Source organism: Lygodium microphyllum, chromosome 4 (assembly GCF_053477565.2).
Source record: "Lygodium microphyllum isolate KBCC chromosome 4, Lygodium_microphyllum_v1.1.10, whole genome shotgun sequence".
Lineage (NCBI taxonomy): Eukaryota > Viridiplantae > Streptophyta > Polypodiopsida > Schizaeales > Lygodiaceae > Lygodium > Lygodium microphyllum.
This window is the reverse complement of record NC_141138.1, coordinates 10,600,247-10,627,476: the sequence shown is the minus strand read 5'-3', so window position 1 is coordinate 10,627,476 and position 27,230 is coordinate 10,600,247. Positions and strand designations below refer to the sequence as shown.

Sequence of the window (27,230 nt, the reverse complement as noted above, 5' to 3'; positions counted from 1 at the left end):
ATACTAGGTGATAGCTACAGATAGGTGGTAAAGGCTGGAATCAGGTGCCTGATGGTAGTAGATGGTTGGGGGAAGCTTTGACCGTGACGTCCTTCAGGAATGAGGTGTGGGCAGCAGAGAGATAGCTCCTGAAACTTGCAAAAAAGAGAGTGAGGGAGAGGTGGGCTGCGTGTCTATTTATAGAAAGTTTGGGGCACCCAAAATAGGGTTTTGCATGTGGGACACAGTAACACTTTCGGATCACGTTTCTTTTTAAAGTAAGAAGTTTCCTTCATTAATTAAGCGTGTTTTGGTGCTGTTTGAGTCAGGCTAATGCATTTTTAGTTCAATAGATGCACCTTGACCTTTATCATCCTCTTCTTCTCGTTTTGTTCTATTTATACTCCTCCGATGAGTGCTACTACTCTATTTGGACCAATTGGTAAGACTAGCCATCTCCTTGATCTGGAAGGGACCAGGACATTCGGCGCATTTGGCGTTCGATCCGCTTTGGGAGGGTTGTGATGGGCATTTCCCTTACTACTCTCGAACACTCACAACCTCCCCACACGGCCTTTCATACTTAAGGATATCCATCCTTTGCTTATGGATTGTCATCCCTTGGATCCCTTCTATATAGCGATTTCTATCGTTTGCTCCCCATGTCCTTATCACTCCACCTTGGGCTCCACATGTGGTTACCATGCCCATACCTAGTCCGTCGCCCTTGCTCCACATTTGGATGGGCTATGCACACTTCGCGTATGCATGGTGGGCACTTTGGGATTTCTTCCCAAGTGTACTCCACTCCCCCACCCTATCCCCCTTATTCACCCTACCCCCATTACACCTTCTCCATCTCCTAGCACTATTACTCTTGTTGCAACGCCAAAAATGCCTTCTCGGCAAAGACTCGTTTTAACAGGTCGTCGAATTTCACCACTTGGTCGAACTTCATGCAACAAGTGTTTGAATCTTAGGGGCTTAGGGACCTCGTCGTTGGTATTGAGCCTATGTCGGATCCTCGATTACCTCACCCTAATCGCAGCTATCAATGGAGAGTCCGCAATGCCACAGTCAATGTTGAGCTAATGTAGGGGTTGCTTCACGAGTTCCACTCTCAATTCCCACACCCACTACCACCTTAAGTGGCGCGCTTTACTTCTTTTTGATAGTGGATGATTTCTCTCGATATATGTGGGTGTATGAAACCAACCTTCCTCCTCAGATAGGGTGGTGAATCCCTGATTACAGCTTAATTACTGCAGCAAACAATAGATGCAAATCTGAAAATACAAATTTACCTACTGATCTTGGACAATGCACACCTGATTAGCCCCATAATTGGCGCCCCTTTCGGTATTTCTTTAGCTTTATTGAAGAAAAAGTTGACTTACAATGGGATTCTTTCAATCCCTTTTGGTATTTCAACTCCCCTTGCTCTCCAAAGTGACCAGCAAGTCTTCAATCTATTTTGCCCCTTGATTCGGGCACTCAATTGGCCTTCACCCACTTCATAGACAATGGAAATGCCCCAAATTCAATGCCTGGCTAGTCCTCCACCTGAATTTAGCTGAAATTCACCTTCAGCCTTGTTGAATCCAAGTCTTGGAGCCTCCAATTTCTGGCACGCTTCCCAAGGCTGTTGCTAAACCCTAATTTCTGTTGTAAATTAGGGTTTACAGTAGAGAAATTTGCAATTTCTCAGCCTCCAAATGCTGAGATATTCGGAGCAAGGCTGTGAAATGACTGGGAGATGAGAGGGGAAGCTATAGAGAGTGAAAATTTAGAGTTTTGTCGCGAAGAATGACTGAAAATCAGTCAAATGCAACTGCTGCTTTGCCTCAACAGCATGTAGATGCTATCTCCTGCTGTTGATTGGTATTCTTTTGCCCCCGGAGGCTGGCTGACTCAGAAGGTCCTCCAATGGTTGCAAATCAGATCAACAGTCTCCTCTCCCTCTCCCTTGTAGACTGAATTTATAGAAATGCTTCTCTTCAGCCTCTAAAGACGTTTTTCAGTCTTGCATGGGCATTTTTGACAAGTGGCAGCTTATCTAAAGGGTTTTTTCAGTATTTTTCATAATTAAATATTAATTTTCAGTCTTTAAATATTGAAAATTAATCTAATAATTATTTTGGTGCCTTGAAAAATAATCTGACTGGCCAATAATTAAATTGGCTAGGCAATTTTCATTCCTAAGTGTCTCTGTATCATCTTTGACCATTAGATTGGCATTAGGTACCATTAAATGCCACTTCTCTAGTGTCACCAAAACTGACTATTATGGCCAAATGAATGACCTAGGCCAACAACTAGCACCAGATACCACCAAGTACTTGTGCGGCATAATTTATAGCAACTTTTGCCTTTGACATCTCGTGATTTCTTTGGGTCTCGGGCTCATAAATTTACTTTAATCCCAATTGCACCTCACATGTGCATCATTTACTTAATCATGTGATTAAAAATTAATCCACATGTTAAGTGAGGTTTCAAAAATACATGTCCTCATGACAATGTACTTTCTCAAGCACAAGTTTAATGTTTTAAACATGGCATGCTCTATGCTATTCGCAGCAAAGCTTCTCGATCGTCTATGGGTTGAGGTTGTTAGCACTGCAATGTATATCCTCAACCGATGCCCGATCGCGGCCATTCCTCAGCGGACTCCCTACGAGGCATTCTTTGGCAAGAGGCCTATTGTTTTCCACTTCAGAGTCTTCGAGAGTCATGCATACATGCACACATTTGATGACAAGATAGGAAAGCTCACTCCCCGAGCTGATGTGTTGATCTTTGTGGGTTATTTTTTCAAAGTGACAGCCCATCCTTTGTTTGATTCTTAGGAAAACAAGGTGATCATTAGAGGGGATGTCGTCTTTGGTAAGCGGGACATAGTGCAGTCTTATGCACTAGATTGTGAGTCCATAACTCAGATCATATTATTTGACATTGTGCCTTATGAGACAGGTCTACTGCCCGCTCTTAACCTTCTTGCGAATTCCTCAACTCCAAGACCCCCTCTGGGAGACCCATTACATTGCTGGTACCAACAGACTATGTGGGATTTGGGAATCCTTCCATCGATTTGCTTGTGACAGTGATGATGTTTACCGTTTAGTTTTAGACATTTCAGACATTTATTCTTTGTATTGTACTTAAGAACATTTGTAACTTCATCCGCACCGTTAGGATGACATGATTGTAAAAGGACACTAGGACAAGTAAACAATTCCCTTTCCGTTGTTCAGTGGATTGTATCGCATTTTGCATGAGCATGAAATCTTGCATGCCCCTTTGTATTACCCCATGCATTGGCATTCTATTTATGTAAACATGCATCTGTGCGCATTTATCCCTTTTCGGTCTTTTATGAGGGATCGTTGACTTTGGATCCACCGTATTCATGGCATTGCACATGGTAGTCTCCGAAGGCACTATTTTTCCCAAGCTTGCTTGCTTTGCTTGTCTTGCTATGGCTGCATTAGTCTGATGATTCCATTTCTTCTTTTGCATTAGCATCTTGAGGGGCCGGCTTTAAGTGCCTGACTAGGTTACACGTACCTAGATGAGCCTAGTGTAGGGGCAATCTTCTTCTTGCATGCTATGCTGAAAACTGCTAAAAGGCAGCCGTGTGATGAATGCCAATCTACGAGTGCTGATGATCTCAGCAAAACATGTGTATCCGCTACTTTGTTTCCCTCCAGCTGCCTCAAGCATGGAAACACAGACCTGGACAGGACTGGACTGTGTCGCCTGATTAAAATGCAGCTACTTCTATCCTCACCTGATGAAACAGTGTGCGGTACTTCTCTTGACTGAAAAAACAGCTACCGCTGCTGCCATGGAGGTCTTCTTGTTTTATGTGGCTGAAAGACAGTGTCTTGCTTTCTCAGAGAGGAAAACACAGCCTCCTACTGTCATCAACTGATGTTTGCAGTCTCTTGCTGCAGCATTCTGCCGGAAATGCAGTTTTTAATGATGAACACTGCCAGTAGATGATGTAGAAGTATGGAATGTGCAGGTCTGAATTGCATCGCCCCAGCGACTAGCTAGCTGTCTCCTCCCAATGATGGAGGGTGCTGTGCTTTGTTACCATGAACTCAAAATAGCAACACCCTCTCATATTTGCAGTCAGTCAGTGATAGAAGCAAGAAACTCAATTTACTGGAGGGGAAAATAACATTTAATAATGCGAGTTGAAAAAGAGAGTGCAATAATGACAAAGATGCATGACTGATGAGATGCCACTCTAGATGACATAGCCTCAAAGGGTGAAACTCCAATGCTAGCATGAGTGGAGTTATTGTAGGCAAACTCAGTCAAGTGCAACCAAGAATCACATGAATTCTGCACATCATGACAACAATGGCGAAGATAAGTCTTCAACCACTTGTTTACCCTTTCTGTTTGTCCATCAGTTTATGGACGATAGGCTGTAGAAGGAGCCAATTTAGTGCTCATGGATGTGGATATTGCCAATCAAAAGTTTCTCATGAACTTTGAATATTTGTCATGAACAATAACCTGCGGTAATCCATGTAATTTAAAATCTACTCCATAAACTGTCTAGCCACTTGTAAAGTAGTAAATTGGGTCTTGGTTGGAATGAAATGGGCTACCTTGGTGAGTTTATCTACCACCACATATATACTATTCCATCCCTTTTTGGTAGTAGGCAAACCAGTAATGAAGTCCATGGTAATGTGGGTCCATTTGCCCGTTAGTATGCAGGGTATCCAGGACATAAGTTTGGGACTCTTAAGCAAGAGCATGTGTTGGTGTCTCTTAAGGCAAGTTTTTGTTGTGTTTTTACCTTTGCTTGCAGGTCTGATTATTTACTACCTTGAATCTTTGAGAATAGTTTGCATTGGATGCCTATCACATTTGTGTTGGATGTATGTTACATTTGTTATTAATAAATTTTCTTTTGAGGGTCAATGATTTAAAGTTAGCTTGTAAAGTCTTGGTCTCTACTGTAATGTGATCTTCTTCAGCATGCTAATGGAGGGGCTTACATTTGAGGAATGTTCAGAGGAGGTTACTTCTAAGACTTTGAGAAATGATAGCTTTTTTGTTATAGGTGAAATATTTGGTGGACTTCAAATTGAACCTGAGGAAAATGATGCACAGGTGCTTTTTGACTCGTTAAGCAAGTGCTGTCCTTGCTTTTGCCATACTGACAGTGTGATCATGGATGACTGTAGCTGTTTTGAACAAAAACTCCTCACTGCTGGTCATTTGAGCATCCCAGATGTGTTGTCCAATATAAGGGGACCTTGGTCTCTGATTTATTGGCAGGCAAGCAACTTTATTCAATCTGTTCTGTTTATTTTTGAATGGCAAGTAGATGTTGATATTCTCTCCTGTCAAAATTTCAGGCTGAATCTAAATCTCTGTGGTTTGGGCGAGATGCATTGGGAAGAAGGAGCCTCTTGGTGCATTGGCCATCTGAGAAATACCCACAGTTTGTTCTATCTTCAGTAGCTCCATTGTTCAGCACAACTTCTGAGCAGGTGTCGCCACTACAGACCTCTGAATATAGGGATTGCGAAAGCCATGCATTCTCATCTGAAAGGAAAATGGATGCTGCGCCTGAGACAGAAAAGACAGGAGATATCTGCTGCATGTTTGACTATTGGCAGGAGTTACCTTGTGGAATCCAGAGTATTTGCATTAACAAGGGTTTATTATTTTGCAAATCTGGGCTTGTGACACACAGCTGGAAAGACCCTAGTCTGATCAAGATGATAAGCTGGGAAAGAGACAGTGTAAATCCTGATTTCTGTGATCCTGAGCGAACGTACACGAGGAACAGGATGTTATCACATACTGGAATGTGTGCTGACAGTGGCCATCTTTCTCTTGGGACAGCTCTGCAGATGCAACAATTCAGAGATGTTGCAAGTACTTCTCCAAATCAGGAAGCAAAAATTTTCAACATTAACCATCAGAAACCATGTGAAGATTTTGAGATGCTCCCCTCACATATTTCAACACCTGTAACTGATATGTGGATTCCCATGTATCTTCTAGCTGCTCTAAAAGAGTCTGTAAAACGGCGTATTGCCAACATTGCCAGGCATGAATGGGTATGCTCTACAAGACTTTCATTAAAGAGGAAAGCTAGTCATGAGCAGGAATTCTGATCATATTAGTTTACTGTGAAATGCTTGCTAGAAAAGCTACTAGGTCAACATAGTTTGGGCTGTGATGTGCATCTAATTATTGGGCTAGACATTAAACAGAGCATTTCTTGAAAATCAATCATCCAGTCAATAGGTCTAGGTAGCTAATTAGCTATAATGAGTAATCTGATAAGCTGGAAATTTATGTGAAGGCCATAAAGGCTACACATTGTGGTACACAGAAGATCATTATTCTTTCGGTCTAATCTAAAGGGTATTGATCATAAACTGACTTGCACAAAAAATAAATCAGCAAATGTACAAAAGACTCATTGAACAGGAGAGTTAGAATGCTCTTGTACGATATATGGCACGTGATAGGCCCCAAATATTGGTGCCCCTCTTGGTATTTATTTATCATTATTCAAAGCTTGTAGAAATTACAATGACTTGTTGTCACAAACGGACACTCTCTTAATGTTACTAATTTCCATGTGCCTTGCTCTTGAATCAGCCTAGACTTGTTTCCAGTGCAATATCCTCAGTTGCTCTCATCAAATGTGACTGTGTACACGCATCAAATTTTTCTAGTCACCATCTAACAATTGTGATACATATGAGTACATATGTTGTTCTCAAGCTAATGACCTGCAAAAGTGACATTGGAGGTGTAATCTTGGTTCCACATTGTTGCACATTGCAAACATTATGTAATATGTGTAAATCTTAGTTCCGAACTGATTTGACTTGCTTTACGATACCTCAATCTTGTTTATGCATCAATCCCAATGCTTTACGCTAATCTTTGTATGTCCAATTCACTGTCAAACTAAGAAAATTTAGACATGCATTGCTACCACACCAAAGTATCTCAGCGTATTGTAATGTAATAATTTATTTTGAAATTTAGAGAAAAATCAATAACATATCTTATTATAAATGGAGTTACAAAGCTTTACAATAGATTTTCCATGTCAAGAGGAGAAGATTGGATATTGTCTCGACTCTATATATGCTACCAGCTCATGTTCCATGGTTAAAAACAACAATTTTTGTAGCAAAGAAAAGAATGATGGTTGTCTCCGAACTTGGGCTTTTCAAATGAGATAGAAAAGATTCAAAATAGCCAAATCAACTTTCTAAATGAGTAATCAATTGCTTTTTAATTACTCTTGTTTTTAATTTGGCACTAAGGCTTGGGTCCTTAACAATAAGTGAACTACTCCTTGGACTAAACTTAAGCTCATGCTAAAGGTATATCCCCTCTTATCTCAAGAAGCCCCTAGAAGACACTTGAGGGGATGGGGAAGGAGTAGAAATACTCGATGAAGAAGTAATAGAATGAGCCATCAAGGGTAAAAGAGGAGTACAAGGGGAAGAAAAAGGATGGAGAGAGAGAAGTCAAAGATGAAGAAGGGGTGCCGATTGTTAGAATTTGCTAATTCTATGGGTAGTGCCCAATGTTTTAGTCTTTAGTTCTTTTTAGTTCTTAGTGTGAACACAACTAAAGTTATAAGTTGTGTCATCACTTTTAGAGTTAGAGTTATTTAACTCTAGTTGAGTTAGAGCTAGGTCTATCTTAGACCTATTGTGTACATTTCATTCTCATTCTTTTAGTTCAGCAAGTACACTCTACTTTTTTGCTTCAACACATTCTCATTGTCTCTCTTTTCTCTCCTTCGTAGTTGGCTGTCATTTTTCAACATTTGGTATCAGAGTAAGGTTTTATACGCGGATCTAGTTCAGCCATTGTCAGCCGGTGCCACCCTGCCTAAGGTCTTGTTGTTGTCAATCAGCTCTTTGCCCGAGAAAGAGAAGGATGAGCTATTGTTATTTTCAACTCTTATCTTTTATTTTCTCACCTTTGCCCGTCATATTCTCAGCCCTACTTGCGATTTTTTGCAAACCCTAAAAAGTGCAGAATCCCTAAGTTTCAGGTTTGGTTTTTTTTTTGAAATTTTTGCAATTTTCCATCCATTTTGACTCTCTCTTTTTGAATCTTAGCTTGTGTTGCCTAAAATTTGGGGCTTTTATCAATTTTCGCTCTCGAAGTTCAATTCGAAGAAATTTCACAATTTCTTTAATATTCCTATAAACAATTTCATGGTTGCCTAATTTGCAGTCCCATGTGTGAATCTTCATTGGAAACGCTGACATTGCATAATTTCATTGACATTTGTACAAGAAATTTGGGGCTTTTTGTCTTAGAGGCTCTAGCACGCATCACAAGGCAAATTACAGTTGCTATTTGCTATTGGTACGCACCTCGAGGTGACATTATTGTAGAAAATCAAGCTGTAAGATACAAAATTTTTCAATTTCTTTGAAACTTTATGAAGAAATTTGGGGTTTTTGTTTGACACGCATTCCAAGGCAGTAAATAAGCGGTACAATAGCATTTAATTGCTGTTACAGTTAGATTGAGTAGAAAGTTTTGAAAAAATTCAGTAAATTTTGGTAAGAATTGACATTAAGTTGCTATAATTTGTACTTTCGAGAACACACATTACTAGGCAGGTTTGGTACAATAGTGCATTGCTGTTATTTCTTGGCTAAGTACTGATTTGGGTCAAATTGGGCACACTTCGGTATTTGTGTGACAACTTGGTACTTGTTGCATAATCTTGGGGGAATTTTTGGTACTATGAGGAGTACAATCTATACTTTAGCAGAGAAGTATTTGGTTGTAGATTTTTGTCCATTACTGATAGCATGGCACGTCAAGGGACTAATGATCAGAGCAATATCCTTGGTGTTCTCACTCAGGAGGACAAATTTGATAGATCAAACTACCCGTTGTGGAGTTTTATGGTCCATAATCTTCTTGTAGCGAAGGACTTGTGGGACTCTGTTTGCAACGACCAGGAGGTCTTGCACCTCAAACACCTCAACGTAACGCTAGAGGACAGGGTGCTGTTGTTGCTGCTCCTTCTCCCCTCTTATCAAGGATCAGAGGAGACGGGACTTAAAAGATGCATAGGCATTTTCTTTGATTGCCTTGTGAGTGAAAAGATTGATCATTTTATATCCGGTCTTGTAAGATCTCAAAATCAACATGGTATGTACTTGAGCATATGTTTGCAGCACGTAACGAGGCCGGAATATCTTATCTCTGTAGAGAGTTGGCCAATGTGAACATGGATGAGGGTGATAGCATGACTGATCACCTTACTCACATACGAGATTTGCGCGAGCAGGTGCTCAATGTGGATGAAATCTTTTAGGATGTTGAATTGGTAAACATCACATTGGACTCTCTTCCAAAGTTATATCTTGGTTTCCACACCTCTTTGATGCTGACTTTGAGGGGGGGTGGGGAGATAGTAGCCCCTTACATTTGTGGAGTTGGAAAGCCTCTTGTTGCAAGAGGAACAAACTCGGAAGAGTGTTGCATTCTGTTTAGGAGATGTGGCTATACTTTCAAAGTTCAAAGAAAAGAAAAAGTCAAAATGCAAAAAATCAGTAAAAGGGTGATGTTGGACAACCATTAAATAAGGCTGTCCATGATATAGAAAAGTCTAAAAAGAAGGGGAAATGTCATTATTACAAGAAGCCAGGTCACTATATTGATGAATGTTGTAAGAGATTAGCCAAAGAGAAGAAAAAGAACTCTGGTTTGGCTATCCAAGAGACATCAACCAGCAAATCTACTGATGGTAATACTTCAGCCAACTTTGTGGAGGAGAACTATGCATTTCTGACTTACGGTTATGATTCTTCAATGGCTAATTCAGCATTTAGTGCTGCTGAAATGCAGCAAATGTGGTATTTTGACAGTGGAGCTTCAAAGCACATCACTTCTAGGCAGTGTTTGTTTTTCTCTTTGCATTCAGCCCCTATTGGGAAGCGTGTTACATGTGCAAATAGCAGCAGTTATGATGTTTGTGGCATTGGGAGGACAGTTACTATGAGTTAGTAGAGGTGAGCTGGCGAGAAATACGATGCTCTTATAGAAACTCGGAAAAACTCGTGGGAGGTAAACTTGACCCCACTATTGCTTCTCATGTATTCTACATGATGTCAAGTTTGGTTATGCACCAGTAGCACCCAAGGAAAAAAATATGTGAAGGTATTGGACTTATGCTTGAGAAAGTATATCCACATGTAATGAGAATGATCATCCACGATAAAAAAGAAATACACTTTGCCGTTCAAGACGACGATGGATGTCAAACCACAAAGATTAACATGAATCAATCTAAGAGGTGCCTCAGTTGTATGTGTAGACTGTTGGAAAAATGGGGTACTGTGCTGTTTCTTGAGCTGACAAGCTTTACAGATATCCTGCGATAGCTTTAAGCGAGAAAGACCATCAACCATCTGTCGACATAACAATTCATAAAGAGAGTCGTATCCTAGATGCCCTAAGTGAAAATGCCAAAGATGCTCATTAGTGCTCGTAGGCTCGTGTGTAGCAGTGAAAGCTTGGAAGCAGTGGAATTGAGAGCTCTCGACTGTTGGCTCGGAAAGAAACTGTCATGTGGTATAGGCCACTAGATTGTGCCTCACCTCTAGCAATCACTAAACCAATTTGAGAGTCAAGGACCTCGATTGTGGTCATTATGAATAAGATTGCTTGACCCAACCAACAAAGTTGCTAAACAGATAATAAGTTCACCCTAAGTTGGGGGACGCAGTATGCATCATCTAGTGTAGCTTGATCCGGGTCCTCGTTAATGGGAAAGCTGATGTGACCGTGAGCATGAATTGTGACCGAGGAGTTGTTCCCAACTTGGACGTTGCTCGGCTGTAGGGGCTTGGGAGAGAAAAATGTCCGCGATGGGAGTCATATGATTGGTAGCTCCGTTGTCCACAATCCAAGGAGTAGAAGTACTCGGTTGTGACGAGTGGGCCTTTGCAGTCACCTTGTTAGCAGGCAACTTAGATATGGACGAGACTCACATCCTCAAATGTCTCTACGGAGACGATGTGGGCCTTTGTAGATGAGTCGGACAAGACCTTTGGTATTGAGAACATTGTTGACTGTGATGGTTGATTGGTGGTAGTGTGGGTTTGGCCTTGCCAGTGCCCCTGCTAAGGGTTGCCACCCCCTTACCTCCCTTGTTGGGGTTTGCCCGATTGACGGGTAGGGGTGTGATTCTTAGCTTTTGGTGTTGTGTCTCTTGTCTTTGATCAGCACTCGTCGTTAAAATGGCTAGCCTTTTGACAATGTTGACAATACCGATTTTTCTTCGATACATTTTGCCACTTGGGTTTTAGAGATGACTGTGGGAGTTTCCTTGGGTCTCACTAGTTTGGTTTTGATTTTGATTTTGATTTGAATTTTGATTTTGTTCACCCTTCGCTTACTGCTCCTTTTGAGAAGAAGCAATGAGAGCTCTCTCTGTAGAGATCAAACTATTAAATTGATCAAACAGCTGAGCGTAATGCAATAGCTGACACTCAAATTCGTAGAATGTGGGCATGGTAGGTTGTGAGATCACTTGTTGTGCAAAATGAAAGTAGTTCCTCGGTAGCCCCCATGGTAGAGAACTCGACAAGAAGCCGTTGATACTCAGTCAACTTGACTTTCAAGTCATCCCAGTTAGTGATTTTAAAGTTTTGGAGCTCATGATCCAAATTGATGCGATGGGTTCTATCCCAAGCTGCATAGTGGTCAATTAAGTGTGTCCAATGCTTGGATGCTGTCAAAATGCTAAAGCTGTGAATGAAATTCAGGTAATAGACCTTGCATCAGCTCGACAATAGCAGAGGCATTTCCAGCCTTCTATGAGTGGACAACCTTGTATGGAACAAGTGCGGGATCATGTTGGGGTTTCAACTTCTGCACAAGATCCATACATTTTGGGAGTGAAGGACATGTCTCATCAAATTTGACCAAGTAGTGAAATTCGACTTGTTGAAGTGAGTCTCATTCTTAAAAGCATGCTTGGCTTATGAGAATAAAGAACCATGAGGTGCCAGATAAGTGGAATAAGGAGGAGGTGCTAGAGGGGGATAAGTAGGAGGGGGAGGTGGGTAGGCAGAACTAGGCGGATAGTGTCCAATGGGTGTCGATTGATGTGGAGGCACTAGAACATGAATGTTTTCATAAAGTGCCGATAAAGGTGGAGGCACCAGGACACATAAGCCCTATTGAGTAGATGCTTAGGCAGAGCAAAATGACCAAAAGGCCCACTAGGTAATGCCATGGAGGCAAACTGTGGTACCAACAACAGATCCATACTAGGTGGTGGTCGAGTGGCATTCCCAAGCTGTGGAAAACCCGAAAGTGTGGGGATGGAAGGATAGACCTCCATCATAGGGATACCATCCGATTGAGGAAAAAATGAGGTCCTAAAAGGCGTGCCTATGGGTGAACGAACCCTGGTGTGATGTGAGAAGACATGCGTGGTGCACTTAATGGAGGCTAAAAGGAAGGTGCAGTGGAACTAATGGGTGGGATGACTCGGAGATTAAATGGATTTATCATTTGAGTTGTTGGAAAAGTGTTAGGTTCCTTTTGTCCATTAAATGCAAGTGAAAAAATAGATGGATCACCAAAATCATATTGACCATGAGATGGAAAATTTGAAGGAAAAGATGGAGCACTCACCATAGATTCTTGCAATTTTTGTTTACCTTTTCTTGAGTGCAATTTGAAATACCTATCCTCTTCAAGGCTAATGTACCAATACTTGGTGTAGATAGTTCCTTCATCATGAGTATCTCCGATATCTTGCCGAAAAGAGGGAGTAAAATCAAAAGATTGAGAAGTATCATGCGTACCTAACATGGGAGTGAATGAAGGTGGAGCAAAAAATGGCTTATACTCCATGCTAGTTTCCACATAAGGGTGATCAGTCCTTTTTGGAACTTCCGCCCTTGTAAAATCATTAGAGTGGTGTACCGAATCTAAAGGGAAAAGCTCAGATTTACCTTCAATTTGCTGTTGAGCTCAATACATGAGAATGAGGTCGCATTCGGATTGTGAAATGTCGTATGGTCTGTGGACTCCATGATAGTCCAAAGTCTCTTTGGCCATGTCGGATAGAGGAGCAAGCTGTGAAGCCCACTCTGTCACATGTCTCGATGTGCTAGGCTCGGGAGCATCATGATGATGTGGTGAATTTGGTCATCTTGCCCTCCTATTGTTCTTGCTTCTTGCAAAGGGCTTCTCGATCAAAGGACGAGGTTTCGTGGAAGAGAACCTTGCTCTGATACCATTTGCAAAAATACCCTAACGTAGAAACATAAACTAAAGCTTATGACAAAGCATAAACTTAGAAGAACATAGTTAGGGTTAGGGTAACATAGAGATAATGAACACAATGAATGTGAATGAATGTATGACTACTGAATATACAATGCTTATGTAGCAAACAAACTGTGTAGGAATGAAAACTATGCCTCAAACTCTTGTGTCTTGAGGACCGAGGCAAAGGTGCGAAGTAAGAGAGAGTGTCGTACTCTTGACAGATCTCAGAATGTAGCAAAGGCAGCTTCCGAGAGTCGAACAACAGCAAACACAGCCGCAGAAGACTAGATCTAATGCAGGCAGGTAGTAGGAGAGAGAATATGCAGCAAACACAAACTGTAGAGGAGAGAGAAAACTTGGCGACAACTGTAGGAGGAAAATGCCAACAATCTGGTGTGGGCAATAGGGTGCAGAGTGTAGGTGACAGTGTGGATGACCCCACGGAGGACAGAGAAGACTAAACACAGGCAGTCTGATGTGAGCAACGACACCTCAATGATGTGGCAACATCTCCAAAAGGCCCTGATGATAGTAAACATAGCTTGATTGATGATGCCAATAGTTGAGGATGAGCACCGAGTAGCTAACGCACATCAGGACGTGATAGGATCAGCAATCGACAGCTGGATGTGGGTGATGGAGGATGGAATTAGGCACTAGATGATAGTAAATAGCAATGGAAAGCTTTGATCATGATGTCCTTCACGAAGGGGGCGTGGGCAATAGAGATACAACTCCTGAAACCTATAAAAATGAGATTAAGGCTGAATGGAGGGCAGCCGGGGCCTATTTATAGAAGGTTTCGAGACCTTGTACCGCACACCGTTTTAAAACTCTCTTGAACCGCGCATCAAATTGGGGATTTAATTAATTAAGCATTTTTGGGGCTGTTTAAGAGGGTAATTAAGCACATAATGCTTATTTTAGCTCAACAACAGTGTCATTGTTGTGGCTGCCTATTTTGATTGGCATGTGCATCAGTTGGATGTGAAGACTGCTTTTTTGAGTGGTGATCTTCACATGAGGAGGTTTATGTGACATGTTATACAACCTCCTGGCTTTGTTCAAAAAGACTCAGAGAGGAAAGTGTATCGGTTGAATTTGAAATAGGTGTTAGAAGTGTGGCATGGGAACCTTGAGTAAGCAAGGGTGCATGAGGGAAGGTGAGGTGTGAATGGATTGAAGGGTAGGGAAAACCCTAATCCTAGCCAATAGTGAGGCTATATAAATAGCCTAGAGGTCACTCTCAAGTGATGAGAGAGTGTACCTTAGTTGTACTTGAGCAACTTACTAAGATTTCCTTCTTGTACTTGAGCTCTCTTCTCCCTCTTGTGCACACAGTTTTATGCTCTCACTATGATATTCCAAGTTCCAACATGGTATCAGAGCCATCTCTGATTAAACAAACTTCCCCTAACTCCATCTTGACCTAAGTGTATAAGAATATCTCATTTTCCTCACTCTATCCTCTTCTCCTCCATAGCCAGTTCTTTGACCACAAGCTAGTGAAGGACCTGGGGAGAGGAAAGGAGGCAATATCTCCACAAGATCTCTTCTGGGAACCTTCTCCCCACCTCAGGGCATAGCTGGGTGGCACATCAGAGCCCAACAGTGGGTACACAGGAGCTCAGCATTGCCATTTCTTTCAGAAAAGGCACAGTTTTGGACAGCATGAAGTTCATAGTGTTGCCGCGGGCTGTAGGGGGCGCAATTATTCATGCTACCATGGGGCTTTGTTAGTCCCCCAAATGGGCTATCTAACCCTAAAAGGGTTTCTCAAAATTCCTCCTCAGTTGCTCATATAGAACAAAACCCTAATTGTGGGTCTTGGCAGCCATGAAAGTTTCATTGCAAGCTTTAGGGTTTTCTTAAACCCAATCACTACTTCAACTCTAACAATGATTTGAATCATTGATTAAATGGTCTCTAGCACTCATTGCAGATTTGTGAGCTCCATCTCAAATCTGAACACACTTGATGGACACCATTAAGTTCATCAAAAGCCGACTTGTAGGCATATACTGTGAGATGAGTGCTTGTAAGCACTGATGCTACATCTCTAAGTCAAGATCTTGGTTCAAAGCAGTATGTGGAAGATATTTTATGTCTTGAGGAGATTAGGTTTCCTACCTTAAGCATATTCCCTAAATGCTTAACTCTCATCATCTCACTCTTGATCATTGTAAGGCTATGTGTCAAATATAAACACATAGACCAGTTTCATCTCTTCGTCTAATCTTATTTGTTTGAGTACACATCAGTTACTTTCAGCCTCCTATTTACTTGGATTAAAACATCATTTTAATTGCTTCCGCTGTTATTGCCCACCTTGTAAAGGATTAGATACTCCCATTGCCTTGTGCGATTGGTAAGACCTTTCTCTCATGGCCTATGTTGATGTAAAGCCTTAAATCTGGAAGTTTGATGGGAGGGACTTCTACCCACGGCAAGTATTAGTGAAATATAGAATGATGGAGGGGGGTTATTGGCCCTCTTAGTCTATACTGTTACTACTAAATGTTCCTTTTGCAATAAAAAAAAGACATTGTAAGTAACTGCTGGAAAAAATATCCCAACAAGATGAAGTGCAACAAATGTAAATAAGTAGGACATATCACTAGTCAATGTCCTAACTCTCTGGAAGTACCAAAAGAATTGGAGGCCAACTATGTCGCCAAAGCATCTAATGACCGACGTTTCTAGTATTTATTGTATCATCTTTCCATCAACATCGTTGTAGCCTATTTTATAAAGGTATCCCACTGATTCATTGAGAGGGGGAACCATTTACATGCTATGTAATCCAATGGCACCTTGATATTGGGGGGGGGGGTATTAGAAGTATAGCATGGGAACTCTGAGTAAGCAAGTGTGCATGAGGGAAGGTGAGGTGTGAATGGAATGAAGGGCAAGGAAAACCCTAACCCTAGCCCACAGTGAGGCTATATAAACAGCCTAGAGGTCATTGCCAAGTGATGAGAGAGTGTACCTTAGTTGTACTTGAGCAACTTACTAAGCAAGATTTCCTTCTTGTACTTAAGCTCTCTTCTTCCTCTTGTGCACACAGTTTCATGCTTACTTTGATATTCCAACAATAGGCACCTATGACATGGTATGAGAAGATACATGCATATTTCATTGCCCTTGGCTTTAGTAATTCACAGACTGAAAGCATGCTTTATGTTTGCAAAGATGGGGATAATCTCTTGATTCTCACTCTTTATGTGGATGATATGCTGCTGATTAGACCTTAGGAGACAAATTGCAGCCTTGAAGGCTGAATTGCAATATGCTTTTGATGTCATACATTTTGGCTATTTGCACTAGTATCTTGACATACAATGTACTCATAGTTGTTAGGCATGAAAGATATGATACGGTATGGTATGATAAAATATGGTATTAAATGGTACCTTAAGATTTTATAAGGTATTGTACGATATTAGTACGAAAAAAATAACTTGATTATTTTTGACTAAAGATAATAAAATAGATATTTCAAGTCTAAATAGCAATGCTATTAGAGTATATAAGATGAGTACTTGAGGGTAACATGCCAAAACCTAATGTTGCATGCGCAACATGTGCTACTGCTGCCTACAACTTATAACTACATAGATGGGAGTGGATACATCATACATGCATGATCATACACATAAGAGAAGTGTGAGCTTGAGAGAGAAGGTTGAGAGAAATTGTTTGAATCTCAAATAACCTAATCTCATGGGAGAATCATATTAATATAAGGAGCATTTAGCTCATCTCAAAGTGCAGTTCGAATGGGAAAGATGTATCCATTAAGTTGGTACCTTATGGTACTAATACGTAAAGTACGGTACCTAAAGTATGGTATAGTATCAAACCTTTCGTACATGGTACTAGTGCAACTATGGGTGTGCTGTAGGTGAGGAGGACAAGCCTATCTCTACTCCAATTGAGATAGACTTGGTATTTGTATTTGTGTAATATACAGCCACATATTCAGTTTGGGGTCTCTCAGTCAGCATGCTTTATGCATAGCCTTGATACTATGCATTGGCAACTAGTCAAACGTGTCTTTTGCTATCTTAAAGGCACTCAAATTGTAACCAGCCTTCCTCCTCGGATAGGGTGGTAAATCCCTGATTACAACTTAATTACAACAGCAAACAATTAATGCAAATCTGAAAATACAAATTTACCTATTAATCTTGGACAATGCACACCCGATTGGCCCCAAAATTGGCTCCCCTTTTGGTATTTCTTTAGCTTTATTGATGAAAAAGTTGATTTACAATGGGATTCTCCCGATCCCCTTCGCAATCCAAACTCCCCTTGCTGTCCAAAGCGACGAGCAAGTCTTCAATCTGATTTGCCCCTTGATTCGGGCACTTAATTAGCCTTCATCCACTTCATAGATGATGGAAATGCCCCAAATTCAATGGCTTGCTAGTCCTTCACTTGAATCTAGTTGAAATTCACCTTCAGTCGTGAAAAAATCCAAGTCTTGGAGCTTTCAATTTTTGGCACGCTTCCCAAGGCTACTATAAACCCTAATTTCTACTGTAAATTAGGGTTTACAGTAGAGAAATTTGCAATTTCTCAGTCTCCAAGGGTCCAAATGCTGAGATCTTCGGAGCAAGGTTGTGAAATGGCTAGGAGATGAGAGAGAAAGCTGTAGAGAGAAAATTCAGAGTTTTGTCGCGAAGAATGACTGAAAATTAGTCAAATGCAGCTGTTGCCTTGCCACAACAGCTTGTAGATGCAAAGAACTGAAGAAAATCAGTCATTTACTATTGGTGCCCTATCTCAACACCCTGTAGATGCTGTTACCTGCTGTTGATTGGTCTTCTCTTATCCTTGGCTACCTCAGAATGTCCTCCAATGGCTGCAAATCAGACCAGTAGCATCTCCTCTCTTTCTCTTGCAAGCTGAATACACTAAAAATGCCTCTCTCTAGCGTCTAAAGATGTTTTTCAGTCTTGCATGGGCATTTTTGACAAGTGGCAGCCTTCCCAAATGGTTTTTTCAGCATTATCCATAATAAAATATTAATTTTCAATCTTTAAATACTGAAAATTAATCTAATAATTATTTCAGTGCCTTGAAAAATAATCTGACTGGCCAATAATAAAAGTGGCTAGGCATCTTCCACTCCCGAGTATCTCTGTGCCATCTTTGACCATCAGATTGGCGTTAGGTACCATTAAAGGCCACTTCTCTAGTGTAACCAACTGATACTTATGGAAAAATGAATGACCTAGGCCAAAAACTGGCACCAGATACCACCAAGTATCTGTGTGGCATAACTTATAGTAACTTTTGCCTTTGACATCTCATGATTTCTTCGGGTCCCAAGCTCATAAATTTACTCTAATCCCAATTGCACCTCACATATGCAACATTTATGTAATCATGTGATAAAAAATTAATCCACATGTTAAGTGAGGTTTCAAAAATACATGTCCTCATGACACAAACATGGGGTTGTAAAGAAATACCCTAACACAGAAATGTAAACAAAAACCGTACGACAAAGTACAGACTGATAAAAGAACACAGTTAGGGTTAGAGCAACTCAGAGACAATGAGCACAGTGAATGAATGAAGTGATATGACTACTGAATATATGATGCTCATGCAACAAACACACTATGTAGTGAATGAATACTATACCTCGAATTCTTGTATCTTAAGGATCAGGGCAGGGATAATGAGTTGGAGAGTGTGTCATACTCTGAACGGATCTTGAATCATAGCAAAGCAGCCTCCGGATGTTGAACACCAGCTAATGTATTAATGAGAAGCTAGATTTGATGCAGACAGCAATGAGGAGAGAGAAAGACTAAAAACGTAGGTAGGATGGCCTGTAGAAGAGAGAAAGACTAAAAACGCAACCTGCAGGAGAGAGAAAGACTAAAAACGCAGACTGCAGGTGAGAGAAAGACTAAAAACGCAGGCATGACAGCTTATAGAAGAGAGAAAGACTAAAAACATAGATTGCAAGAGAGAGAGAGAGAGAGACTAAAAACGTAGGTAGGAAAGCTTGCAGGAGAGAGAAAGACTATAAACATAGGTAGGACAGCTTGCAGGTGAGAGAGACTAAAAACGCAGATTGCAGGATTGTGATGACGTGAAGGCTGTATGGCAGTAGGTCTGCACTGGAACAGCAGTCGCTTGGCTGGAATCAGCTCCAAACTGCGTAAAGAGGGCTGGAAATCAGGCGCCAACTGATGGAGACATCAATAGACAGCTTCGGTTGAGATGTTCTCCGTAAACGGGGTGTGGGTAGCAAGCTAAAACACGTGAAATCTGCAAAAACGAGATTGAGGGCTGAATGAAAGGTAGCATATGTATTTATAGAAAGTTTAGGCCCTCCCAAGTGGGTTTGTGCTTATGGGACATAGAAACTCTCTAGGATCGCATTTCTTTTAAATAAACAAGGTTTCTTCATTAATTAAGCATTTTTGAGGCTGTTTAAGTAGAGCTGATGCATTTTTAGCTCAACACCCCCTTTCAAGCCCAACAACGATGCCACAAGAATAGAGGCCAGCCAAGCCTTTTCTTTGTTTATCTTTTACCCCAAGGCGACCCACCCCAAAGCAGCCAGAGCATCGGACAAAGGGTGCGCATCGACTGCCCAGTGGCCTACTAAGACTATAGGGGCGATGGTTATTTTACCAAGGGAGCCGAAGTAATCACCCTAGAGAGGACAGGGCATCGGACAAAGGGTGCACGTTGGCTGCCCAGTGGCCTACTAAACCCTACTAAGATGGATGGAACCAGTTATGGACTCTTTTTTTGGGTATTTAAAAAAAAAGGCTTTTTAGGTTTAATAGATTAAGCATTAAGTGAGGGTTTCAAATCAATTTTCGTCCTAATGAGTATCCGTGCCTACTGTCCCAAACGGCAGAGTGATAAGGAATGGTCAAAGGGAAAATAGTGTCTAGCTCAACCTGCTCTTTGGAAAAGTGGAAGTGGACTCCCACATGCCGTGTCTGTGGTGTGATGATCGGATTGCCCGCAAGGGCAATGGTACTTTGGTTGTCGCAGTAGACAATTGTGGGAGAGTCACATGGAAAGTGAAGCACCGCGAGCAAACTCCTCAGATAGATGGTCTCGGTGGTGCCATCGAAGAGAGCCCGTTACTCAGCCTCGACCGTGGAAGCCGCCACCGTCCCCTACTTACTGTTGGACCAAGAAATGGGAGCTGTACCCAAGGTAAAGAGGTAGTCGCTATGGGAATGCCGGGTGTCAGGATCTCTTGCCCGATCAGAATCAGTCTACCCCTGCAAACATAAACTAGAACCATATGTCAGGCCATAAGAATAAGTACACCGCAAATAATACAACACATGAAGACATGCAATCCAATGTGACATCCTATGTATAGGGGAGGTACCCTACTTGAGGCTTGGCTCTCCTTGGGCATGCACTACGGCCCCACGCCGCGTCGTGCCCAAGGAGAGCCAAGCCTCGAGTAGGGTACCTCCCCTATACTAGGTGCTGTTAAATATTGATGGAGTATGCTAACAGAGTAAGCTAAATCTAGCCTAGTGTGAATTGACCAAAGAAGTTCGGGTCATAAGGGGTAGAATGGTATTCGTGAGTCTGCAAGAACTCATCCATCCTATGGAACCAAGATTGCGGCGCTTGCTTTAGCCCATAAAGAGCTTTATGCAAGCGGAATACCTTATCCCTAGGGTTCCCTGAAGGAAAGCCCGATGGCTGCTTCACATAGTCTTTCTCCTCCAAGAAACCGTTCAGGAAGGCATTCTTGACATCCATCTGATGTATCGGCCAACCGTGGTGAGTGGTTAGCACGAGTAGCAACCAAAAGGGAGTCAACCGCGCAGTAGGGGCGAAGGTCTCTTCATAATCAATGCCGTGCTTGCGTTGAAACCCTTGCACGACAAGGCGAGCCTTATAATTGTCTAAAGTCCCATCAGCTTTTAGCTTGGTCCTAAAAATCCACTTTGTTCCGATGACTTTCTTGTGGCTTGGACGATTCACCAATGTCCAAGTCTCATGTCGGTCAATACTCTCTAGCTGCTCCATGGCCTCTCGCCATTGAGGGTGCTGAAGAGCCTCCTGCCATGTATCTGGCTCAGAATGTGCTATATAATTAGTTGTAAACAACGACGCAAATGATGCTTGAGGAGCAAGCCGGGCAGATCTTCTAGGTCCCTTCGGAGTGGAATCCAGTGGTAGGATCCTTGAATCCTGTATGGTCTGCTGGTACCAACGAGGTAACGAGTCTCGAGGAGGGGGCCTGGGAGCATAAGAATCTACTGAAATGTCAGGAGCGGGAAGTAGACCACGCTCAGTAGGCACGATCTCTGATGATGTGGAAGAAGAAATCGGATCGGAATCCGGTGCAGAGGATTGCACGATATCCCTCTCGTCAAAGACGACATCCCGCCTAACGATCACCTTGTTTATCTGAGGATTAAACAAATGATAGGCTTTCGCCTTAGAGGAATATCCCACAAAAATAAGATCAGCTCGAGGAGTGAGCTTTCCTATATTGTCATCAAGCGTGTGTGTGTACGCACGACACTTGAAGATTCTCAAGTGTGAAATAACAGGCCGAGAGCCAAAAAATCCCTCATACGGGGTCTTCTGACGAAGAGCTATAGTCGGGCACCAGTTGAGGATGTGCATCGAAGTGTTAACAGCCTCAACCCAAAGGCACTCAGGGAGCTCTATTGCGAATAGCATAGAGTATGCTATTTCCATGATTGCTCTGTTCCTATGCTCTACGACTCCATTTTGAGAAGGAGAGTTGGTAGAGGTGAGCTGGCGAGAGATGCCATGCTTCTGTAGAAACTCGGAAAACTCGTGGGAGATGAACTCACCACCTCTATCACTCCTCATGCAACTGACACAACAATCAGTTTGGTTATGAACCAGTAGCACCCAAGCAGAAAAATATGTGAAAGTATCTGACTTATGGTTGAGAAAATACACCCACATGTACTTGGAATTATCATCCACTATTAAAAAGTACTGTGTGCCTTTCAAGGTGGCAGTGGATGTCAGGAAGTATGTAAAAAGAAAAGAAAAAGAATTGATGATTGCAAGTGTTTTGCATGAAGAGGACCGGATAGATGGTCTCTATGATGGGCTTCCATGCTCGGATACCATGGAAGAACTTTCGGTTTTGCTAAATGCTAACAATCAAGAGTTGTCATATGTCTTATAGGTCCATTCTCTGGCAATGTATTGTGAAATTGCTGATTTCATGCTTCAAATAAGGATTTCATACTTCAAATGAATTTGGGTGTTGAGGATTCTCAGCAAAAAGTATTCTTTGCTGACATATTTCAGCAAAAAGATTTCGGCATTGCTGTTTATACACAACAAATTTGTGCTTACCAGGGTATTTTCATCAATAGGTGAAATTTGCAGTTTTTGCTTGAAGGAGATCTCTGCTAAATAAATAAAAAACAAAATAGTAAAAAGTGCCCATCATTGGGTATTTCATTTAAAGCCGGCCTTATTTGCAAATACACATTGTAAAAACTTGGCCTTATTATTGCTTATTTGTCGGCATTATTCCTGCTTATTTTAGGCCTCAACACCATAGGATTTAGATAAAGTAATGTATTTTTGCATTGCATCTGTTCATTAAAGTTGACGCATGTGACTTGCATATACTCTCACGAAGTGTCAAACAAAGATCACATGAATCAATCTAAGAGGTGCCTCAGCATGATGTGAGGTTTGCTGAGGGAATGGGGTACGGTGCTGCTTCCAGAGCTGACATGCTTTACAAATATCTTGAGCTAGCTTCAGGTGTGGAAGGCCCTTAACCAATTCATGGCGTGACAAATCATACAGAGAGTCATAACCAAGATGCCCTAAGTGAAAATGCCAAAGGCGCTCATTGTTCGTAGGCTCCCGAGATGTGGCTAAGGCTTGGAAGCTATGGAACACGGAGCCCTTAGTTGTCGGCTCAGTCAGAAAATGTGTCATGTGGTATAGGCCATTAGGCTGTGTCTCACCGCGAGCAATCACTAAACTAGTTTGAAAGTCAAGGACCTCGACTGTGATCGTTGTAAAGAAGATTTCTTGCCCCTACTGGCAAAGCTGTTGAACAGATAGCAAGTTTACCCCATGCTGAGGGATATGATATACATTGTCCAGGGAAGCCAGATCCGGACCGTTGTTAGTGGTAAAACTGATGTAACCTTGAGCCTGAATCTTGACCAAGGAGTTGTTTCCTACGCGAACCCGTCCAGCTGCAAGGGCTCGGTAACATAAAATGTCCGCTATAGGAGTCATATGATGTGTAGCTCCATTGTCCACAATCCAAACAGGAGCTGAAGTGCTTGTTTGTGACGAGTGGGCCTTTGCGGTAACCTCATCAGGAGGCAACTCATAGATGTGGACAAGACTCGCATCGGATGTCTCTATGGAGATGATGTGGGCCTCTTTAGACCAGTCAGACAAGCCCTCTGGAGTTGAGAACGTTGTCGAATGAGATGGCTGAGCAGTGGCAGTATGAGTCTAACCTTTTAAACTGCCCCTTGCCATCACCGCCTCCCTTACTGGGGGTTGCTCGATTGAGGGGCGGGGGTCTGTGACTTAGATTTTGGTGTTGTGCCTCTTGCATTTGATCAATACTCGTCGTCAAAATGGCCAACCTTCTTACAATGTTGACAATACCTATTCTTTTTAGGTACATTCTGCCACCCAAGTTTGAGAGATTTGGATGTTCCTTGTGATTCCCTGGATTGATTTTGCTTTTGATTTTGATTTTGATTTTGATTTTGATTTTGATTTTGATTTTGAGTGAAGGTTTGGTTTTGTTTTCACTTCCCTTGTTGCCCTTTTTGAGAATGAGCAACAAGAGCCCCCTCTGAAGAGGAATTTGTATGAAATTAATCGAACAACCGTGTGTAACGCAATAGCTGACACTCAAATTCATAGAACGTAGACATGGTAGGCCTTGAAACTAAACCTTCCACAAAATTGAAATATTTCCTGGGGAGTTTATTTAGGAAGAATGTGACTTGATCGTCAAAGGACTTGGGAGTCCCCATAGTGGAGAATTCAGCGAGAAGACGCCGATACTCAATCAACTTGACTTTCAAGTCATATCGGTCAGTGATTTTGAAAAGCTCAAGCTCATGGTCAAAATTGATACGACGGGTCCTATCCCCGGGTCCTATCCCGAGCCGCATAGCGATTAGTCAGGTGTGCCCATCGCTCAGACCCTAAGTCAAAATGCTGAAGCTGAGAATGAAACTCAGGCAATAAGCCCTGCATCAACTCGACAATAGCGGAGGCATTCCTAGTCTTCCATGAGCGGATAACCTTGTATGGGACAAGTGCGGAATCGGGTTGGGGTTCCAACCCCTACATAAGATCCCATAGGTTCTGGGAGTTAAGGGCATGTCTCATCAAGTTCGACCAAGTGGTAAAGTTTGACCCGCTAAGACCAATCTTGTCATTAAATGCATGCTTGGCAGAAGATGAGCTAGAATCATAAGGTGTTGGGTAGGTGGGGTAAGATGGATGTGGGGGATAAGATGGTGGGGGGGTAAGATGGTGGAGGTGGATATGTTTGATAGGTAGAAGGAGGGGGTAGAGGTGGATAGGCAGAAGTAGGTGTGAGTGTCCAATGAGTGTCGATTGAGGCAGAGGCACTGGAACATGAATGTTTCCATAAGGTGCTGATGTATGTGGAGACACTGGGACATGGAAGCCTTGTCCAAAGTGAGGTTGGGGCACAACAATATGACCAGAAGGTCCACTAGGTAAACCCATGGAGGCAAATTGTGGAGTCAACTGATCCACACTCAGGAGAGACTGGGGGGGATATCCAGGTTGCAATGATCCCAAAAATGTGTGTGAAGTAGGTGGAACACCACTCGGTTGAGGGAAGGATGAGGTCCTAAAGGATGTGCCTATGTTTTCATAACCCCCCGGTGTGATGTGCAGTGCGACATGAGGTGTTTGAAATGGAAATGTAAATGGTGTGAATGAAAGTGGAGAACCAGCGGAAAAATGTGGTGGGATGGATGGGTTTTGAAAATGTGGTGTGTGAGGTGCAGATGCATTTTGTTTATTTTTATCATTTAATGATTGGAAATGAAAATGTAAAGATGATGATATACCATGCAATGAAGAAAAATGAACACCAAATTCATTCTGATTTTGTGAAGTAGACTGAAAAAAAGGAAGATTAGAAGAAGACGTACCTCGCTTTTTCTTATAATCCCCACGACGTGTGTTAACATACAAGAATTGGTCCTCAAGAGGACTTTTTCGGTAGTCAACAGACTGGACTCTTTCTTCCACATGATCTCTACTAGAATATTGCAAAGTAGAAGAGGTAAAAGAAGAAGGAACAAAAGACGAATCTAAAGTACTTTGCACCGGAGTGGACGGAAGAGGATGAAAGAAAGGAACATACTCCGGGTCTTGTTCTCCAAGAGGGGGGCCCGTCCCTAATGGAGGTCTCGATGGCCTTGCAACATCATCAGATTTACGCGCAATATCTAAAGAGAGAAATTCATTCATACCTTCATTTAGAAGCTTTTCTTGAAGGGCAATCCTTCGATCGAGCTCCTTAATCTTCTTTTGTCTATAAGCTATGATCAGTTTGTATTCTTCGAAGGTCAACTCGCCTAGTTTTTCTTCCATGTAATCAGAAGTGTCTTCCACCTTTTCGGAACTTTGTGGAGCAAGTTGATCGGCCCACTCTCGCACGGTTCTCGGCATAGTTGGTTTTGAAGACTGAATCAGTGTTATTATGTTCGAAGTCATTTGAACCTACTGTTGTTCTTGCTTATTGTGTAGAGCTTTCAGATCAAAGACCTAGGTTTCTCAGAGAGTACCAAGCTCTGATACCATGTAAAGAAATACTCTAACACAGAAACATAAACAGAAACCATACGACAAAGCACAGACTGATAAAAGAACACTGTTAGGGTTAGGGTAACTTAGAAACAATGAACACAGTGAATGAATGAAGTGATATGACTACTCCATATATGATACTCATGCAGCAAACACACTATGCAGTGAATGAATACTGTACCTCGAACTCCTATATCTCAAGGATCAGGACAGGGGTAATGAGCTAGAGAGTGTGTCGTGCTCTGAACGTATCCAAAATCGCAGCAAGACAGCCTTCGGATGTCGAACACGAGCAAATGCAACAGTGAGAAGCTGGATCTGATGCAGACAACAGTGAGGAGAGAGAGAGACTAAAAACGCAGGCAGTAGATGAGAGAAAGACTAAAAATGTGGGCAGGACAACGTGCAGGAGAGAGAAAGACTAAAAACGCAGCCTGTAAGAGAAAGAAAGAAAGAAAGAAGAAAGTTATATTAACGTCTACAAAAGGCCAATTTGGCCTATGAGACCAAAAGGTTACATACAAAATATCTGGAAAGTTTTCCAAGTCCTAGTAAAGCTACTATCTGGTGTTATGGTGAACTAGATGAGTAGATACAAAATGGTATATAGACTCGATACAATCTAGATACACTTCAAGTGTAGTGTGGAGCTGCTCATGGAACGTGGTCATCTTAAGGTGTCCCGCATGGGCTTGTCTAGCATGGAGAGGCTGAAGCGGCGGGGTATGGTTCCCCGGTGGCGCTGTAGTATCCGCTGTATCTGTAGGTGTTCTCTCTTGTGGGGGCGTGGGCCTGCTAGCTGTGCGCGGCGAGCTCTGCCTCTCTCTAGAGCTCTATCTAAGGTGACTCCTCGGGGTGGGGCCATTGGTTGGTTGGCTGCAGTCCTCGTTGTAGAGGGGGTGGTAGGACTAAAAACGCAGGCAGGACAGCCTATAGGAGAGAGAAATACTAAAAATGCAGACTGCAGGATTGTGATGATGTGGCAGGCTATATGGCAATAGGTTTGCACAGGAACAATAGTCGCATGGCTGGAATCAACTCCAAACTGCGTGAAGAGGGCTGGAAATCGGGCA

At 42.1% G+C, this 27,230-nt stretch overlaps 1 protein-coding gene across 4 annotated transcripts in view; it reads left to right on the top strand.

The window, feature by feature from the left end:
- Nucleotides 1-27,230, top strand: part of LOC148036792 (Asparagine synthase family protein) — a 115,166-nt gene that overhangs the window by 16,935 nt on the left and 71,001 nt on the right. For 2 of the 4 annotated variants that reach the window (XM_087675683.1, XM_087675682.1), the window contains exons 2-4: nt 5,066-5,115; nt 5,190-5,283; nt 5,364-6,074. In XM_087675683.1, coding sequence (XP_087531809.1) covers nt 5,066-5,115; nt 5,190-5,283; nt 5,364-6,074 — 855 coding nt within the window. Of the gene's footprint in view, nt 1-5,065; nt 5,284-5,363; nt 6,075-27,230 lie in introns of all 4 variants that reach the window. The other 2 variants (XR_015690508.1, XM_087675681.1) reach the window with 1 other exon arrangement.